At 38.2% G+C, this 21,682-nt stretch overlaps 1 protein-coding gene across 1 annotated transcript in view; it reads left to right on the top strand.

Moving 5' to 3' along the window:
* Positions 1–15,245, top strand: part of GADL1 (glutamate decarboxylase like 1) — a 145,426-nt gene extending 130,181 nt beyond the window's left edge. The window contains exon 14 of the mRNA XM_008053888.2: positions 15,051–15,245. Within this exon, the coding sequence (XP_008052079.1) occupies positions 15,051–15,224 (174 nt within the window). The 3' untranslated portion in view covers positions 15,225–15,245. The remainder of the gene's footprint in view (positions 1–15,050) is intronic.
* The last annotated feature ends 6,437 nt before the right edge of the window (positions 15,246–21,682 follow it).

The following is a 21,682-nucleotide window of genomic DNA, read 5'->3' as shown; positions in this document are numbered from 1 at the left end:
CCTGAGTAGCTAGGACTATAGGTACATGCCACCATACCTAGTTACTTATTTTATCTTATTTTTTGTAGAACTGGGGTCTTATTATGTTGCCCAGGTTCAGTCATATTTTTAAAATCTACTTAATTTGGAAACTGAAAAACACTATAATTCAGGTGAGAAGATTAATGTTACCCTGAATAATATGTGGGTTTAATATAATTCTAAGCATAATAATTAAAGGATTGGTTTTCTTTAACTTGTCAGAGTGTTTCTAGATATCATCTAGGAGACTAGGCAATTACTTTTGGAGAGGGGTAAATGCCAAAAGGGGCTTTCTCAAACAATTTAGCATATTACAGAATGATAATAAATAAAACAGGTTGGATTATTCTAAGACTAGACAGATCAATCTTACAGATGATAAATCTCAGACTCAAATATTTATAGGAATCATACATATTCCTAATACATACTGGAAAGGCAGAATTATTCCATCAGCAGTGTTGAACCTATTGGTTAAATGTAGAAGTATTGGGAGTGCATCTCTAATTTATGCAATATATAAATGGAATGTTCAAATTGAGTAAAAGTTTAAGTGTCAAAATCAAATTAGAAAAGAACAAATATTTATTTAATCTTGGTGTGTACAGAACTTTTTAAGCATAACACTCATATTGGAGTATATTTATAGAGAGAGCAAAAGAGAGGTTTGGTTATAAAATACAAAAACTGTTCAGCAAATAGCTAAAAACAAAGTTAAAGGCAGAAAAATAACTTGCAACATCCAAAAACGGTCAGAGTTAGTGTTCTTAATAATAAAGGGTAGTAAGAATAGTAAGAAAAAGATGATCACCTAAAACAAAACTGGGCAAATAACATGAATAGGCATTTTACAAAAAGAAGACATTCAAATGGCTAGTGTATAAATTTGACACCCTGGGATACATATGGGAGCAGGAATTAAATAGTGATTACCTGGGAGACACAAAAGAGCTCTTTAAGGAGGGTGATAGTGCTTTATTATGTAGTTGCATTATGAACAGACTTAGAGATTCAATTATGTGAAATAGTCATTTATTATTATCATTGCTCTACTTTAACTTAACATGATTGTATGACTTATCCTAAACTCTTAAGCAAAAGAAGTTTGATTTTAGCAAAGCAACATGATTCTCTATGACCTTTCTCACAACTTCCCCAAATTGGAAAAGAATGTCAGATTCCAAGAGCAACTTTCTTCCCTTAGACTTGGCATGTAGGAAGTTTTCCCTTAGATAATATCTTGAGGACTCTTTTCCAGGTATTCCAAAATAAAGATCTTGAATAATAACAATAAATACATTATCCATGTAATTCAAACTTTGTCTTTTTGAACACCAAAAGTTTTTTTGTTTTGTTTTGTTTTTTGTCAAACAAACTCTTTCACAGAACTCCAATAAATTAAAATTAAAGCAGAGTTTGGTTTAGGCAGAGAAGGGTCCTGTTTGCTTTGTTTTCCTTCTTGCTCCTTGTGGCAATCCTTCTATCCCTCATGGCCCCATGACTTAAAGGAAAGAGTAATTTCCAGTTTTAAACACGAGGCTAAAGAGTGTTGAATGAGCTCTATAAAGAAGAAAGTGTAATTAATTTTCTCACAATGTGCGAACCTAAAGTATTTCATTACTTAAGTCAACTGCCTGGACTGCTGTTAAAAGCCATTGCTTGATATTTACAACATTACTTACAAGGACCCTTTATTAGTATTTAGAAAGATTTTAAGGGGGGACACCTAGCACTTAACATTTTCTCAATATTTTTATGAGCAATACAGGCACGATCATTCTTTTAAAATAGCCCCATGGTAGCTTTCTTTGATTCAGTAACAGAAGTAAAGTAAGGTACATAAAACATGTGACTTCAAAAGTGCAGTTTCACCTCTGAGGTTGAAACACCAGGGTGTTTGAGGATGCACTAGAGCTGAATAAAGAAGTGCAGTGAAACAGATGAAGATAACTTATAAATAGAGATGCAAAGAGCGGGTATAGGAAGAGCTGAGAACACATCCTGTGTGTGCGACTAACTTTGGGCAGGTGATGAACATCTATATTCGACCAAACAGAAAAAGGTCAGAAAGACAACTGAGATTTCAGTTTACTTCTAAAGCAAATAATGGGTGGAAAAAGAACTGTAAAAGAGGTAAAGACGCAGTAAATGGGTGTAGGTGGGTAGGTGCAGGCTGGTAGGGGCAGGGAAATAGTTACACAGGAGGGCGGTCATAGGAAGGAAGGTGCAGGCTGGTGGACATAGGAACCTCACAGAGGCATCATTGGAAAGTCTTGGCAGCCTGTACTCAGGTCAGAGCCTAACACCATCGACTCACTTCCTTTTTCACCCTCCTGCCTTGTCAGGTCCACAATCTACTGTAAAAACCAATAATTCTGCAACTCAGGAAGCCAGGCCTCCCAAGACTAATATGCAAGCTCCACACTTTCGAATGATTGCTGTGCCAACCCTGGGACCATCTCCCACATCTGTGCCTGTACCACGAGGTGGGGGAGCGGTTTGCGTTTATGCTCTTCAGAGTCTCATTGGCCGTCAGAGGCTTGTTGGCATGGAATAAATCAAAAGACAAAATTTCAGATGCTCATTTCCCAGTGCCAAATATTACAAAGTAATAGGATTCTTAGGGAAAGTTGCCCTGAGAAAACCTGTGAGAAAATGAATCGGAATTTTCCTTTGCTGCTGAGTGCATGTCAGGTTCTCCTACTCTCACTAAGCGCGTGGGTGAAGTGTGAATGTGGCATCTGTGTGGCTAAAAATTCGTGATTCTGACCCACTTATTGAAGCAGGCAGTCGTGTGAGGGTCTAAAGCACTGCTAAAATAGCCAGATGCAGGTATGGACCATTGCCCCTTGCACCTGGAGAGAAACCTGGACTGTGCTCACTCACGTTGTCCTCTGGGATGGAGTGATAGATACTCTTTGCATATGTTAAGAACCCTTGGGAAACAACACGAACATTATTTTAAGCTCGTAGGATCCAAGTTACTTTGCTTTGGGCCAAAGCAAGGTTAATGACTCCTGAGAGAAACTGAAAGGACCCAGAACCGTCAAGACTGAGTTGCAAGGTGTCCACGGAGATCGTGGGCCTCCTGAAAAGTGTCTTTCAGCAGGGGTACTGACATTTTGGGCAACATAATTCTTCCTTGGGAAGGTTTATCTCAAGCACTGTGAGCACCCTTAGTCTTGGGACACTAACTGCACTTAGCTCTTGACAGTCATTACAACAATCCAGAATGCTTTGCCATGGATCCAGAATGTTTTGCCATGTTTCCGAATGCCCCTAGGGAATTGGCACCAACTCTGGCTGAGAGCTACTGAATAACTCCATTTACAGAGCAGGATCAGGCTCACCCATCATGGTCCAAAATTTGGGAGTTACTCAGTTACTCAGTTACAATAGTTACTCAGGAGCTATTAGCTCAGATGGCTGCTGTGACACAATTGAGTATTAAGCTTTTGTTTTACAGAGTGTGTAAAATGTTTATTGTGTCCATTCTTCAGCTAAAGCTTTCAGTTCAGTTTGGTTTGTTTTGATGACTGTTCATTTCAGCCGCCTTGAATATATGACTGACATTAGGTTTATTGGAATTGCTGTCATTGCCATTTCTATGTTGTAAACACCAAATGTGAAGCTCTCTGTGTTCTTCAGGATTTCTGGGATTCTAAACTCTTTGTTTCTGTGACTTTGCTCATCTGTATTGGAAAGAGCATGCATGAGGCAGGTTTTATTTTTTTTATTTTTTTTTATGATGTGCATGTCTGATTTTCAGATGTACTCTGGAGACAGATAAGGGTAAAAATCCATATTTGAAAAGGGATGTCCAAAGTGTGGCTTAATTCCCCATGTTCTGCCTAGTGAAATGATGTCTTAGATGCCTGTGATTTCATGGGCTATAGACCTCCAATTTTCCATAATTTAAGCTTGAGAGATTTATACTAATGCATCTCACCTTCAAATTATGAGGGGAGGGGGATATATCAGGGGAAAAGTATAAGAGTTATGTAAAAAAATGAAACAGAAGAATCAGACAGGTAAATGAAATGGCAGAAAATACATTGAAGGAGGAAAATTGATTCTTCAGGCAAACAGAACTAAGAGGCTTATTGTTTCCTGGGCCATGGCTAAGTGTCTTAAACACTTTATTGGGTTTTATGATTAACAAAAAAGTTGGCTAACAACTTCTTTGAAGGTCATTGGTTTATTTTATGCAAAATTGGCATAAACAATGCAAAAAGAGAACATTCCCAATCTCCTCTCGTCTGTCAAAATTATTTTTCCTCTCCTAAACTCCACACAGCTTACACATCACCATTACCTCCCCCAAAGTTTCAGGGAGGGAACTGTCATTCTCCAGGGTTTTCCAAAATTACATTGTAATAAGAAGCATCTGACTTGCCAGGTAACTATATAGACCACTAGGTCTATCCCACTGAAATTCAAATCCAGTTGCTCTGATTGGAGCCTGAATCCAGGTGATTTATATCTCCAGGTACATTTGGGAAACACTAAATATTGCTTTGCAGTCTTTCTTTGGTGAAAATATGAATGGCATGGTAGTGAAAGGAGACTGTACAATTCTGGAAATAAACTCATGAATTTTAAGGATATGGCCTTTTCACATGCCCAAATAAAAAGTTACTTTTTTTTTTTGAGTTGGAGTCTCACTCCATCACCCAGCCTGGAGTGCAGTGGTACACTCATAGCCACCCCAGCATCGACCTGTTGGGATCCGACGATCCTTCTGCCTCAACCTTCTAAGTAGCCAGGACTACAGGTGCGCACGACCATGCCCTGCTAACTTTTTGATTTATTGTAAAGATGAGGTCTCGCCGAATTGCCCAGGACTGGTCTCGAAAAAAGTTACTTTTTAACTTGTGAAATAGTTCCACTTACATAGCAGATAGAAATTTCTAGAATACAATAGAAAATCATTCCTGCTTATAATAAATGTCAATGGAAAGCTTTTCCCAAGATAATTCATGACTATCCTACTTTTTAAAGGAAAAAAAAAACACGTTTATCAATATTAGGAAAAAACCCTGGAACTTAAATAGAATATTAATGTAGAAATGGCATACATGAGGTGCAAGATTTAATTTCTAAAACTGCTAACTTGCAACCTCTCTTACAAATATTTAAATACAGTTTGGATGCTTTGGGGAGAAAGAATAAATTATGTCATGTTTTTTAAAGCGCTTGCAGCACTTGCTTGTGTCTCCAGAGATAATAAGGAAATAGTGTAATAAAAGACCAGTGTGACTATAAATTGATTGAAAATAAATTCATTTTAAGAAATAAATATCCTAGTTTCTATTATTGAATACCTTGCATGCCAAGTACTATGCTAAGTGTGTTCATATACGTTATTTCACTTAGTTGATATAACAATCCCTCAAGGGATGATCACTTCTTAATAGAACAGAAATATGTTACCAGAGGGGATTAATATTTAACCAGAGTCACATAGAATTTCAGGAATTAGGTCCTAAGTCAGTCTATTGGTCTATATCTGGTTGGTTTAATCCATAGAATTTATCATCTGAACTGGGACACTTGGGAGAGAGAGAAAAGGGATATTATTAATAATTACAGAAAAACAGGTATAAAATGGGTCTCTCTTGAGGAAACTGGCTATTTGGTCACACGAGTGTGAACAGAGCTAGTTTATTTCATCATCTGGCTAAATAAACATGAGGGCGTAGGAATTCAATAGGGGCATATAAAAATATTTATTGTTTTTAAAAAATAGCTCCAAACGCAAAAGGAAAACTAAAAAATCAAACATAACAAAAGATTATGTTAACTTAGGCAATCACAACTCAAGTGAAATCTTCTATAATTATATATGAATTGTACTTAACAAGTAAGGCGGGTGCGCTTAACTATGTTTGATCTGATGTATGATAAAGCCCCCAAATCCTTGAGTCATACAGTTTCCATGATTCTATTCTGCCTATTGTGAAGAAAAGCTTCACGTTTTCACCGTGTCCAAAATACCTTCCTTCTTTGCACCAAAGATGGTTGACATGCCCCTTGTCAGTTTTAGACCTGCAGAGAAATTGTTTGTTTGGTTGTTTGTTTTGAGTTGGAGTCTCGCTCTGTCACCCAGACTGGAGTGCAGTGGCACGTTCATGGCCACCCCAGAATCAACCTGCTGGGCTGCGATCCCTCCGCTTCAGCCTTCCAAATAGCCAGAACTACAGGTGCGCACTACCATGCCAGGCTAATTTTTGATTGATTGTAGAGCTGAGGTCTTGCCAAGTTGCCTGGGCTGGTCTCGAACCTGCAGGCTCAGGCAATTCACTCACCTTAGCCTCCCAAAGTGCTGGGATTACAGGCTGAGCCACTGAGCCCGACCTACCTGCAGAGAAATTAAGTGACTCTCTTAAGGACATGCCATTCGTGGTAGAAATGAGAGGAAACATCCAAATTCAGAGCTCCCTTTCCTCCCTGAAGTTTGTGTTCTAGATTATTCGCAAATAAGAGTATTAATCGCCATCATGATAGACTGCCTGTTTGTCCACAGCCTTGCGTGCTTCACCTACAATACCATATTTCACTTTTAATCAATCTTATGAAGAGATACTGTACTATTATTATCATCTCTTGCCTAGAGCTAAGGAAACTGAGGCACTGGGAGCTCAAGTTATTGCCTGATCTCATGTTAGCTACATGTCCTCTCAGAACCTCTTTTTTAAAAAAATTATTTCATTCGTTCATATTTAAATATACATACAGGTAAAATTCACTTTTTAGAGTGCAAAGTTCTGTGAGTTTTGACATGTGCATAGTGTTAACCACTGGTAAGCATCATGTCTGGCTCTAAGAGATAGAAAAGGCCCAGCTTTGAGCAGAATTTATAGTCCAATGGTGTGTATGTAACCACCATTATAGTACCATACAGAACAATTCCATCACCTACCAAAATTCCCTAGAACTGACTTTGTAACCAACCCTTTCCCTCAGCCTAGATCTCTGACAACCCCTCATCTCTTCTCCATCCACATGATCTTTACCTTTTCCAGAATGCCACATAAATGGAAGCATGTAGTAAGCAGTTTGGAGTCCAACTTCTTTCACTCAGTACGATCTATTGGACATGCATCCATGTTGAGGTAATAGTTCACCCCCTTTTGTGTAGGTTTACCACAGTCTATCCATTCTGTAGTAGAAGTATATTTGCATTGTTCTGAATCAAGCTGCTGTAAACATTCACTTTTTTGTTGTTGTTCTATACAGCTACAACACCTATTTAAAGAAGAAAGAGAAACAACATAGTCGGTATTTTCATTTGATTTGGGACTTTTAAAAGGAATCTTTTGGCCAAGCTTGGTGGCTCAGCCTGTAATCCCAGCACTTTGGAAGGCTGAGGCCAGTGGATTGCCTGAGCCCACGGGTTCGAGACCAGCCTGGGCAACTTAGTGAGACCTTGTCTCTACAATAAATCAAAAAAATTATCCGGACATGATAGTGCGTGCATATAGTTCCGGCTACTTAGAAAGCTGAGGCGGAAAGATTGCCGGAGAGCCCAGCAGATCGATGCTGGGGTGGCCATGAGGGTGCCACTGAACTCCAGACTGGATGACGGAGTGAGACTCCAACTCAAAAAAAATAAAAAAAGGAATCTTCTGAATTCTTTACTGGCAAACAGTTGCTCTAAAAGATTAAATTGTATAGTGTGATACCTTCTACACGGTGCAATGCGAGAATCAGTTTTATCAGCTGTAACATTAGCATTGATCAAGTAGTTACCAATTAAAGACAGCATTTTTTTTTTTTGCTATTTTTCTATCCCAAAAGGAAAAAGTACAACTTGATGAAACAACAGAGAAATAGAATCATTTTTACCTAAGACTAAATAAGAAAGAAAAAAAGTAAATAGAAAGAGTTAGATGGATTCTGGACACAAACTACAAAGGCTATTAGCTTTCCCCTCTTTGAATTATTAAGCACTTGAAGAAATGCGGGCAAGTACTTGTATTTGACTCTAAGGGAATAGAAAGGAAAATAAAGTTAAGGCCCAGCTTTGAGCAGAATTTGTAGTCCAATGGTGTGTATGTACTCACCATTATAGTACCATACAGAACAATTCCATCATCTACCAGAATTCTCTGGAACTGACTCTGTAACCAACCCCTTCCCTCTGCCTAGATGCCTGACAACCACCCACCTCTCCTCCATCCACATGATGGGGGCGGAAATTGCATGTATGACAAGGCATAACCAAAAATCTGCAGTTTATGGCTGGGGAAAAAAGAAAACTGTGTTGGGAAGACACACGTCTGGTACATAGGATACCTCATTTGGGGCAAGAGACAAACTACTCAGACATATTTGGAAATGCAAAAAAAAACAAACAAACCACTTTTATATCGTGAACTGGCAATTGTTTCTTTGCTATCAGGTGAGACATTCCATTGACTACATGTTAGTGGTGTAAAGCTAAGCATTACCATAGAAAACTTTTTATACAACTAAAAAAATCACTTTCTTTTTCACACTATAGTATATTTAGAACATAAGGAAATGCTTTCTGTCAACAGCCGTTCATTTAGCAACAACCTCCCTGGCTAACATGGTGGTTACAAATGGGAGGACACATATTTAGCTGAATTCAAATCTCTTTTAACTCTACGTGTTGTGAGATGCATGTGTAAAGGATACTCAAGTTCATAGTCATGGTCAGAAGAAACCAAAATACAGAGTTCAGAGATAATTTTTTAAAAGTATTTGTATGAGACATATTGTTAAGCTCTTTCATCATCAGAAACAGATGGAATCCACTTTTCCACTGAAAAATACACTTAAAAAAAAATGAAGCTAAAAGGAATATGGAGATGTAAATCCATGTTTGAGACTTTGTGATCCAATATGGTTCTGATAACCTTAAATTCACTAGTTATGGTGATAAATATCAGAGAAGTTAATAAACAAAGGAATTTCATGCTTTCGTGCATATCTAATTTTCCATGTCTGTCAAACTGGGCATTCAAGACTGACTGGATAATCTCTTTAGGTCGGTTTTTCTAGGATAGGGTTTATCAGCCTTCAGTTCTGGAGGGCAGTGGCTACTGTCTCCTGTGTACACTGAGGCAGGGAAAACTCTGCTTCCTAGACTACCACTGTGCTGGCCTCTACCCTTCCTGGAAGGAGGGAGGCATACAGAAAGCCTGTGGAAGGCTCTGAATTGCCTCAACATGCTAATACTCCTCTTAGACTGGAATTCTTCTGGCTTTTAATCCTGTTCATGCCCTGACTTTTGGACCCATCATGATCCACAGTGCATCTCTACCTAGTCTTGAGAAAATCTGAGATGACTCCAAACTACAGAAAGCAAAAGGAAGAAAGGAAAAAAATAAAGTGACTTAATGGGGGAAGGGGACATATAAGTCTCAGAAACAGTGTTGGGTTGAATACCAGGTACAAAGTGTGACCATTTCACGCCAGTTTTATCCATGAACTAGATTTTAATATTCTACTCAGGAGAAACCATCTCAAGATAACATGAGAGAGGGGCATATTTAGAACCCAGATTATCTGGAAGAAAGCACAAAGCAAGTTACTTTTTGTGATTGTTCCAGAAAAACTGTACTGGAGAAAATCACAGTGGTATTTCCAACCCATCTGTGTTTCCAATCTACAATAAGAAAACTACGGCAATCTGGAGTTACCGTTTAGAAACCTTGACAGTAATTTAACAGATTAACTTTACTATTGAACTTAAAAATAAAACACAAAATTGGGCTTGTATTTTTATGTCTTTTTAATTTAATTTTTCTAGTAATTAATTTTACTGTATTTACAAAAGTATTAGTCTGTAATGCCGTAAAAAATCAAAACTGGTCCTTCCTCACAATTTGAAAAAACACTGTGTATATTTAAAAAATGTGTTGTTGTTAACACTCAGGGTGTACCACATTCTCAAAAAGAAATGGCATTTTGTGAACATTATCATTTTATTTTCATCGAAGGCTATGATGGTGTCTGGTCCGTTTCTTTTTATCAAATTGCTATACTAGGCCAGAGAATGAGCTATTTTACTTATTTTTTCCTTAGGTTTAAGCAACTTTCAAGTATCAAATGCTATTTTGTGCCACAGCGGTGTGGCATCCAAACTCTGTTCAAATGACTAAATCATTGCTGGAACATAATTTAAAGGGGGAGGGGCAAAAACCCTACAGAAACGTGTAGATTGAGTCGCCGTGTAACCAAATAGAAATGTCAGATCTTCCTCCGCTTAAGATGCAGGGACCAGTGCACTGAGGCACAAGAAAAGAATTTGATTTACAATTTGAAGGAAAACCGGCAGTAAAATAATTGAGAGCTGGAAAGCAATCTCACTCCTGCCAAATTGCTCTCCTCCATGCATGCTCCATTTAGGAGTGATATTCCAATACTTACATTTAGCTTGTGCACATTTTCTTTCCGCTGAGACCTTCTATCCTGTCAGATTAGGACTGTTTCTCTGCTGTGATCAGCAAAAAGGAATATCCAAATTACCCAGCACTGGATTACTCCTGGAGCTTTGTACACAGAACATGGTTAATTTTTTTTTTAAGTGCAAAGGTGCTCAGTTGACTGTTAATGAGAACATTCTTGGTCCCTAAATGGCCAACACATGAATTCCTTTCTAATAAACTTTATTTTTTTTTATTTATTTATTTTTGAGTTAGAGTCTCACTCTGTCACTCAGGCTGGAGTGCCATGGCACACTCACGGCCACCCCAGTATCGACCTGCTGGGCTCTGGTGATCTTTCTGCCTCAGCCTTCCAAGTAGCTGGAATCACTCCTGGCTAGTGGTAGCTGGAACCACTCCTGGCTCATTTTTTATTTACTGTAGAGGCGAGGTCTTGCCAGGTTGCCTGGGGTGGTCTCAAACCCGCGGGCTCAGGCAATCCACCCGCCTCAGCCTCCCAAAATGCTGGGATGACAGACTGAACTACCGAGTCTGGCCTCTAATAAGCTTTAATTTGAGTTTCTGGGAACCAGATGTGAACACACATTGCAAATTGTAAAGGATTGGTAAAATATTTGTTAACAATAATATCCACCATTATCACTACTACAAAAATAGTTTGTGATAGAGATTGGATGAATGTCAGCCTTGGCTTTCTTTCCATAAGATATTCACAGACAAAGGAACACTTTTATTTTTGGCCTGGTCGTAACTACCTATAGGAATTCATCTTACACACTAAAAGTGTGTTGTACTGTCAAACCCTTGCTGAGTTAGTTCTCTGAGACACGTATTTAGTCGCGTCTTTATACTCTCAGAAAGTCAGTAACAAAATTTGGCTTGGAGGTTTAGTTCTTATGCCCTGTGTTTTGCCCGTGGAAGCACATTTTTGTACTTTACAGAAGAGCAAGAATTTAAATATCCACAGTAGCTTTGTCCTAAAACATCCGAGGTGCCCTCTTCCTTTCCCTCTTCCTTACTGATGTTAGAAAATATTTCTGGTTTTCTCACAAGAAATACAAACCTGACAGATTGATTTTAATAATTGCCTCATGTGAGCCTCAGATACATTATAAGCTGAAATCAAAATTCTAATGTTCTCCAAAGGCAAGGCATAAAATGCCATTTTAGGGGGGGAAAATAGAGGTATTGAAAAATAAACAGGAATGGACTATGCAAATTAGGCCTGAGCCAAGAACATGCCTGTTTTAAATTTAAAATTGGCTATAAGCCAGAGCTAGTATACCCTGGTTACCTGGAGGATGCTGGAGATGAATATGAAAGGAATTTTGACTTCAGAAATAATATATACAGAACCACAAGCTTGAAAGCTCTAAAGCTGTTATTCTGTGACTCTTCTGGACAGACTTTTGGCCCACACAAACCGGCTCCTCCCAACCTTGATTAGCATTAGCACTGCTGTATTTTTGTCTTATTGCTTCAGTTTACATTTAAGAGGCCACTTTGTGTTTGCTTGTTTGTTTTGAGTAGGGTGTCACTCTGTTGCCCAGGCTGGAGTATAGTGGCATGATCACGGCTCACCACAGCCTTGATCTGTCTGAGCTCAGGTGATTCTCCCGCCTCAGTCTCCTGAGTAGTTGGGACTACAGGCTCATGCCACCATGTCCAGCTAATTTAAAAAAAAAATTTTGTGTGGAGCCTGGGTCTGCTATGTAGCCCAAACTGGTCTTGAACTCCTGGGCTCAAGGAATCCTCCCACCTTGGCCTCCCAAAGTGCTGAGATTACAGGCGTGAGCCACCATGCCCAGCCTCAAGAGGCCATTTTAAATTAAAAAATAAATGTGCCTTGGTCATGAGCCTACATGAGACCATGGTTCTGCATTGTCGTGTGATAAAATACGGAGCTTTCAAGAGCAGTAGTTGACAAATGGCGGTTTCGAATTTTGAATTACATGTGCACCCACAGGCACATACATACACATGAACATGCACAGAGACCCATTTATGTCCACATATGCACCAGAATCCCTCCAAGGTTTTAAGGATTGGTCAGTTAAAGCAAATAATTCTGAAAAAAGTATCATGCATGTGTAACTTAAATATTATTACATGAAACATTTTTATTTTTACACGTAAATAGTTCATGCTATATTTGCACATCTATGTGCGCTTATTTCTTCATCTTTTGATGCAAAGTTTTGTTTTCCATCTCGTGAGGATTTTCAAATGCTTTCGAAAAGCAGGTGAGGCTTTTCTTGAGCAGAGGTCTGCTGATGAGGGGGCCCTCCTTGTTCTTACATAAACTACCCTCTTTAGAATCATCTGTCATGTGCAACTCAGGTTTCTTCAAGTGGAGCAAGTACTCAGACGTCTATGTAGCAGTCTGAGTGCAGAATCAGCCTGGACTCTCAAGAGTTTTTTGTCAAAGCTTTCACAGTTCTCTACCACACCTGATTTGACAGTAACAATGCTTACTTACCCTTCCCCCTTCATTGAGTCTTTCCAAAGGATTAACTTCGTTTTTATGGAAGACACTCTCTTTTGCCTTACCTTTCATTGTCTTACATTTTTTATTAGATTTTATAATTCTAAAAGCAAATACTACTTGCTTAAAAAGCTTTGAAAGAAAACTCAACTGATGCATACAAATTCAAGGGTTTCAAGCAGATATATATATATATATATATATCCATAGGAGAGAGTTACTAACTAGCTTTCAGCTGTCAGCATCTACCCGACATTTGTCACTAAGTATTCAAAGAGACTGGAGGGTGTTGTTTAATTCACCTTATTTTTCTAATCTCTAGAAAACTCAGAATAAAATGCGACACATTTCCATAAATTTATAGACCTTAATGGTCCGTGGTTTTTTTTTTACTAACTTCACCTCTCACATCATCTTCTTTTTCTAAGTTTTTTTTATACCTCTATACAGTGTTTTCTTCTCATGTCTTGTTATATTGTAAGATATCTCCGATCTTTTGCTAAAATAGTAATGTGATTTTGCTGAATAGGTGTTTGTTTTTGTTGCCGTGATCATGGTAAGACTTGGGTTCTAAAATTAGCACATATGAAAAAAAATTGTTGCGTTAAAATTACCCTCGGACATCTCTTGAGAAGAGTCTGTGGTTAAGTCAACACATCATATCTTCAGAGGTCTGTAATACCCAGTTTTTCCCTAAGCTTTGGAACAGATCAAGATGGTGTTTGAGTGTGAGATGAAGTAGTTTGGCTTGCTTTCAGGGGGTTAAAAAAAAAAACACCAAACATACCTATGTTAAACATACCTATGTTAAAAAAAAAACATACCTATGTTAAAAAACATACCTATGTTAAAAAAAAAACATACCTATGTTAAAAAAAAAAACACCAAAGAAACCCAAAGTGGTAGCATAGTCACACTGTGAGAGAGTGGTTGTGGAAGCTGAGATGTGTGTCTCTTGCCTAAGGAGCTGAAAAGCACACTCTTAATGGTGTTATTTCTATATGCTCCCTTTCCTTTCGGGTGAGTTAAGACTCATCTTCCTGAGAAGACAAGGATGGAAACTCATTATACTCCCTTTCCACGTACTCATGTAGGACACAGTCAAAAATTTGTCAGAGTTAAAATAACATTCAGATGGAAAACTTTGCTTCTATTTTTAAGCCTGTAAGAGTACATTCTTAATTTTTTAATCGGTGTTTCAAAAACTAACTGCACTATTTTAAAAGTTTACAACCTATTGCTCTTGGTTGGTCACATCACTGATTTGAAAATGAACTGATGTTCCCTTGTGGTTCTTAAATTGGACTAACAGCTTCAAACATTAAATTTTTAGAAAAATGTGTGCATTTGGATTATCAAGAGTCCCCTACTTCTCATGTCAGCTACAAATCCTTAAAATATGGATTTCCTAATTTTATTACCACCTCTACAACTCTTAATAAGAGAGAGTGTTTATATTTCATGTAATGAGGATAGTATCAGACTTTCATTACTTCTTCCTTTAGCCAATTTCAAAATACAATAGTTGACAGAAAAAATACAGGTTTTTATGAATAGGCTAGTAAACTATTAGTCTTCAAATAGAGCTTCGCATAAGATCCATGCTAGCTTTTTCTTGATAGACAACTGCAATAATTTTTTTCATCATTTTCTTTATTCAAGATACCTAAACTGGAATGCTTTTTAGTAAGACAAATTTGAAGATGTAATATTTGATATATTTGAGATCCCTGTGGACACCTGATCTATTTTTAATGAGACAGAGCTGCATAATGATTTAGACTTTAGAGCATGGGCTTGGGATGAGACTACTTGGTACCTTGAAATATGTATTTAACCTCCATGTGTCTCAATTTCATCATCTATAAATGGCCATATCAGTAGTATCTCTTTCATGGGGTTATTGTAAAGATTAAATGAATTAGTATGTTTAAGGCATTTGAATCAGTACTTACATGCCACACATTCTCAATAAATTATTATTATTAATATCAGTCAACCTTGGGTACATGAGATTGGGATTCACACCAGCAGATGCCCAGTAAATATCAAATGACTGGTTAAAATGCAGTTGAAATGCCTTGGTGTTTTGGTCTGTCACCTCCTCCGCTTCTCTCCTCATACAGGTGGCCCCAGTCATTAAGGAGAGGATGATGAAGAAGGGAAGCCTAATGCTGGGCTATCAGCCCCACCGGGGGAAGGTCAACTTCTTCCGTCAGGTGGTGATCAGTCCTCAAGTGAGCCGGGAAGACATGGACTTCCTCCTGGATGAGATAGACTTACTGGGTAGAGACATGTAGCTGTGGCTTTTGGTTCCCTAGAAGTGTGGCTCCTGCCCTGGGGAGAGTAATAGACCCAGGCATCCGGAGACACATGGTAGATTGCAGCCCTTCTGATGAGAAACAGGAAATACTCCCATTCCAGGCCCAACAAAACCAAAATGCTAAGCAAATATTACTAGGGACTATTTAGCTGCCTGGGCACTACTGTGGCTATAATGGTGGAAGTGAAAAATGTATTTTTTCTCAAAGATTGTCCCTGGGACACAGCCTTGAAGAAACTTTGGTAAGTACCATGTGAGTCCTGGAGTCTAAGCTTACATTGCTCGTTAAAGAGCATATAAACTAATAGTTCAAAGCAGTGGTTCTCAAAGCGTGATCCCTGGACTAGCAGCAAGAGCATGACCTGGGAACTTATTAAAAATGAATAATCTCAGGATCTGCCCTGGACCAACTGAACAGGAAACTCTGAAGGCAGGGCCCAATATTATATTTTTAACAAGCTCTCCAGGTGATTTTGATACATGGTTAAAATCTGAGAAACACTGGTTTAAGAAAAACCTTGTAATGATTGAGTACTCACTCTGATATTTTGCCAGCAAAGGGATGGCTAATATTTCAGTAGCCACCATACCAGTCTTTGAAAAGTATAAATGTGGCACAAATGTTTGATGATATCAGAAGCATGTCAAAGCTATTTTTTAAAAAAGAAACTGTACAAAATACTTTATAAGACGTATGTTTTTATGCAGGCTGAATGTTTATCTCAAAAGTTGAAATTAACTGTTGTCTATTCTAATTTTTCTAAATTGGAGATGAAGATAAAAGGCAAATACTTTGTAGTTTGGTCCTTTCGATTAATGAACAATAATCCTAATTTATGGGCATAGATAAACGATAGATATGTTTCTGTGCCCCTCTTTTAGCTTGAGGGGTCTATTTCTTATCTTGCTCTCTGCCTTGTAGGGAATAACCAGAATGAAGTCCAGGTTTGTACAACATTCCCTTTCCCAAGTTTTGAAATGTCTGTGTAGACTATTAAGTGTTTTATATTAGGCAGGAAATCTGGGAATCAGCAGCCTTTCAGTGAAAAAGCCCCTCCCCGCCATTGCTTCTGGGAATAGACGATTGTAATTCTATCTCTGATCCTGGTCCTAGGTTTCTAAGAGAGTTCTATTTGACTAAGAAACTGACAGAATTCAGAGTTGTGGGCTTAGAGTTCAACAAGATAAGATTATGAATATAATTAAAGCTTTGCATTCAAAGGTAAATGATTGAAGAGTGTTTTAGTACTAGACTTAGCATATTCAATAACTTTTTCATACTTCACTGTTAACTCCACTGTTAACATGCCATTTAAATTTTGAAGAGAAAAAGTAGATGTGTACTATTTGCTTTTATTGCATATTTTCATTTTAGCACACCTAAATTCTCAAAATCTCCAGTGGTCAAAGAATATTTAAATCTTTCTCTGAATCACTTCAGATTCTATGGTGATAGCTTGTGTGTGTGTGTGTGTGTGTGTGTGTGTGTGTATTTTGCATTTCTTGTTGCTTTTTTGTTTGTGTCTACGTAAAATATTCCTAAAATTGATGTTTGCAACCATTTGGGTTTCATGAAATAAAAAGTAACATTAATATACATAGTGTTGTTGACTTTTCTTGTCCCGGCATCTCTTTACTGAATTGTATCAATATATTTTAAAAGTGAACTGGATTTAGACTCATTTTAGCTTAGTGATTAAGGAAGTAGATTGAAAGTTGTCTGTTTTTTGAGTTAACGCCTTGAATGAAATGGAAAACAAGCAGTTACAACAAAGAGTGGACTCTCTTACTGATTCTTTCTCATTTACCATGTAAACCATGGGAAACTCAGTAACCATAGCTCAGCTCCTGTTGTGGCTTTTTGTGAAACATGATAGCTCCTTGATCAATGAAAAAAACAACCCCTGCCAGATATTTTGAAAATTCCATTCTTTTTTCTTGAAATGTTCAAGTACATCCCACTTAATCAGGTATTTGACTAAGTAGTCAAAATAATTTTTTGATAAAAAGATTATTAGAATGCATTTATTGATTCATTAAAATGCTTATAGTGTCCCTACTTTGTTCTAGGGAATTATCTAGGTGCTAAAAATATGCAGTGGTTAAGATAGACAAAGTCCTTGTTCTTCTAAAAGTTTCATTCTAGTGGAGACGTTTAGCACATAAATATATACATCACAAGTCAGGTGATGATAAGCATTCTGAAGAAAAATTAATGAGAACCAAGGGATGAACTGTGGAAATGAAAGAGTGGGCTGCACTATTATAGAAAAGTTGATTAGGCAAGGCATTTGTTGAAGTAACATTTGCGTGGAGACTTTAAGGAAGTGAGGGAGAGAGGCATGTGGGTAGCTGACGATGTTCCAGATGTGGGGTATATGGTAAGTCAGAGGCCTGAGGAGTTGCCTTCATGGTACATCAAGAACAAACATGTAGTTAAGCGTGGCTACAGAAGAATGAATGATGGAGTGAGTGATAGATTATGAAGTAAAAAAAGTGTCTGGGAGTCGGTTACACAAGGTTTTGTAGGTAGGACTTAGAGTCAGTTAGAAACACAGTGGAAATTTTAAACAAGGCATTGATGTAACTCAACTTATGTTTGAATCAAGATCACGCTGATTGCTATTTAGAGAATTGGGTGTACATGAGGCAAGAGTGGACTCAGAGAACTCAAATAGGAGGCAATTAAAACAGTTCAAGCAACAAATTATGGTAGTTTATACTAGAGTTGTAATGGAGAAAGTGGCGAAAAGAAGTCTGATTCTGAAAGCATTTAAAGTTAGAGTTGGCCGGGCTCGGTGGCTCAGCCTGTAATCCCAGCACTTTGGGAGGCTGAGGCAAGTGGATTGCCTGAGCCCACGGGTTCGAGACCAGCCTCTTCTCTACAATAAATCAAAAATTAGCTGGATGTGGTAGTGCATGCCTGCAGTTCGGCTACTTGGAAGGCTGAGGCGGAAGAGTTGCTGGAGCCCAGCAAGTCAACACTAAGGTGGCTGTGAGCGACACTGGGGTGGCCAGGCTGCACTCCAGCTTGGGCAATGGAGTGAGACTCCAACTCTAGAATAGAATAGAATAGAATAGAATAGAATAGAATAGAATAGAATAGAATAGAATAGAATAGAATAGAATATAGTTAGAATTGATAGAGTTGGTTAATGGAGTGGAGCGTTTAAAGAGAAATGAGGAATTTGGGCCAGTTCCATATACTTTTGGCCTGGACAATTTTTTTTTTTTGAGTTGGAGTCTCATTCTGTCACCTGGGCTAGAGTGTAGTGGCACACTCATGCCACTCCAGTGTAAGCCTCAGCCTTCCAAGTAGTTGGAACTACAGGTGTGCACTACCACGCCCAGCTAATTTTTTAAAATTTTATTCTAGAGACGAGGTCTTGCCACGTCTCTGGGCTGGTCTCAAACCCACAGGTTCAGTCAATCCACTCACCTTGGCCTCCCAAAGTGCTGGGGTGACAGGCTCAGCCACCAAGCCCGGCCCACCTGGACAACTATTAAAAAGGAGTAGTATTTACTGAGTTGAGGACTACAAGAGGAGTGGTTTTACCTGGTTTGGGAAACATACCTGGTTTGGGACACATTGGAGATGTCTATAAACCAGCCAACCACAAATTATATATAGGTAATTAGTTGTGAGGCTCAACTTTGGGGAAAATTGAGGCTGAAGATATAAATAAAAATCGATCAGCATAGGGATGTTATTTCAAATGATGGGCTAAGTAGAGAGTGTTTGTAGATATAAAAGAGAAGCAGACCAAGAGTTGAGCCTTAGGATACCAGTTCAAGATGAGGGAACACCTGAAAACGGGCAGCTATTAACACCGAGGGAAAACCAAGAGATCGTGGTTAAAGGCCACTTAAAGAAATACTTTTTGACTCTATCCAAGACTGTGGATGGGTCGAGAAAGAACTGAAATTTACTAGAGTTGGCAATGTAGGGCCCATTTATTTATTCAAATTTCATTTGCTACAAGTAAGCATTTAGCATATAATTTTTAATATTTCTTTTAGTAGTCATCAGAGTTCATTCAATCAAAAGAATTTAAATGTCTCTGCTTGGGGGTGGGGGTATGAGATTGGCAGTTGAGGGAAACTGCCAGGGGAGGGGGACATACCTCATCAACAAGGGTGCCCACATAATGAATATTTGTATACCTAACCCTGAATTGTACCCCACATCTTTAAAATAAAACATTTAAAAGTTAAAAAAAAGGTCTCTTCTTTTTTGACTTTCAATAATTATTTTTCATTGGAAAACAATCTAATAACAATAAGGGGATTTAAGCTTCACAAATTATCACATTGCCAATTGGGTCAGATAGGATGAGGTTTAATAGCATATAAGCTAATATCCAAATAATTGTGATTTAATTAAAGGGATTGATTTTTTTTTATTAAAAAGAAGTCTCAAGATAGATAATCCAGAAATGGTGTCTTATATCTGGTTACCCAAAAGGCAAACATGAGACAAGGATTTGAGAGCAAGCACCCTATTTGGTAGTCCCGGGAAACACTGTTGGGAGAATAATAAATACAGACAGGAAAGAGAAGAAATCCAGGACAGTGATTATTAGTGAGCAAATTGGTGTCGTGAGCAACCAAGGCTCAATTCTGTCCATAACTTCTGGGAAGGGCTAGAACATACCTTAGAGATGTCTTATCTGAGGTCTGAGAAAAACAGTTTCCATCTTTGTTCGTCGGTGGCCAAATAGGCTGATGATTGATTCAGGACATTAGCTTTTTGGCAATATTGACCGTGTTTTTCTGGCCCTAGGAAGCCTTTGGGCAGAGAATACAGGTGCTTGCAACTAAAGCCTTCAGCAGGACAGGTGAGTACCAAGGAGGTTTGGGAGAAACACTGACAACTTTGAAACAGTAAATGGTACCTCCACCATGTTATTAGGGACTCAAGAGCCCTCTGTATTTTTTGCTCTGCCATCCTTAAAGATGAATTGAATTATCAAGTTTTACTCATGGTTTCAACCTTGTGGTTCCAGCCCTCTTTTCTATACTTCAGGCTACAAGAAATATAAAAGAACTCCACCGGCCAGGCACGGTGGCTCACGCCTATAATCCCAGCACTTTGAGAAGCCAGGGTGAGAGGTTTGCCTAAGCCCACTAGTTTGAGACTAGCCTGGGCAACTTGGTGAGACCTCATCTCTACAATAAATCAAGAAAAATTAGCTAGGCTTGATGCACATGCCTGTAGTTCCAGCTACTTGGAAGGCTGAGGTGGAAGAATCGCCTAAGCCCAGTCGGTCAAGGCTGCGGTGACAATGAGCATGTCACTGCACTCCAGTCTGATGTTCCCCCCAGCAAATAACACCCAAAACCTTAAACTAAAAAAAAAAAAAAAAAAAAAAAAAAGGAACTCCACCCCAAACCCCCCACATTTCTCTTCTGAGGAGACTAGAAAATATGGTGGATTTTTTGTTTGTTTATTGTTTTAGCTAGGTATATTGATGTCTACAATCATATAAATAGTTATGTTGGCAGTAAAATTACAAGAATGGATGCTGGCAGGCAACTCAAACTCATGATTTTTACCACCATGACACAAACATGGAGAAACATCAGTTCTTAAAGCAATGTTTTGTTTTTCCAGAGAGGAAATTCACTTAGATTGATAAGGTTTGATTCCAATTAAACCGGAATCCAGTTTGTCTTGTTCTAGCTGATCAGAGCCAGTTTGCTTGGTTCATGCTTATCTAATCCAACTGGAAATAGGTTGATACAACTTGAAATGTCTTAATACCCTTGACTCAATCAGAGCCAACTTTGAACTGGAAAAAAATTTGATTTGATTTAAGTCTTCAGGACCAGTTTGATTCTCTTAATTTAAACTGGTCTGAACTAGCTTAATATAATCTGAACTGGCTGGATTCCAGTGTCAAGTGATTTTATGTCTCTCTGCTTCTATCACATTCCATTTGAGCTAGCTTGATCTTGTGGAATTCATTTCAACCAAGTAGAACTGGTTTTATTTGTTCTAATTTGTATAGGATTTATTTTATACAGTTTAACTCAAGAAAAATTGTGTTAAATTGCTTAATACAACTGAATTCAGAACAAAGTTCCCTTTTCATGAAGTTCTTGAATTTAGAAAGTTTCCTGTTTCTTTAACCCTTTAATTTTGGAGGTATGGCATTTCTCTTGGCCATCTTTTGACAAGTTGGAGGATCTTCTAATGCAGGAATCTAGGGATGATATATCAATATCTAACATTTATTGAGTTCATACTATATACCAAATACTATGCCAGCTACTTTACATGGATTTATTTACTTCTCATAGAACCCTATGAGGCAGTATTTATCATTATCCTTAATTTACAGTTGAGGAAACTAGGGCCCAGTTTAAGAAAAGCCCCCAAGATTATCAAGCAAGCAAGTGGTGCATTCAAGAGTCAAATCTAAATTCACCTCA

The sequence above is a fragment of the Carlito syrichta genome, unplaced genomic scaffold, assembly GCF_000164805.1.
Source record: "Carlito syrichta isolate Samal-C Ts95f unplaced genomic scaffold, Tarsius_syrichta-2.0.1 Scaffold288813, whole genome shotgun sequence".
NCBI lineage: Eukaryota > Metazoa > Chordata > Mammalia > Primates > Tarsiidae > Carlito > Carlito syrichta.
This window is presented reverse-complemented; position numbering and strand designations above follow the sequence as displayed.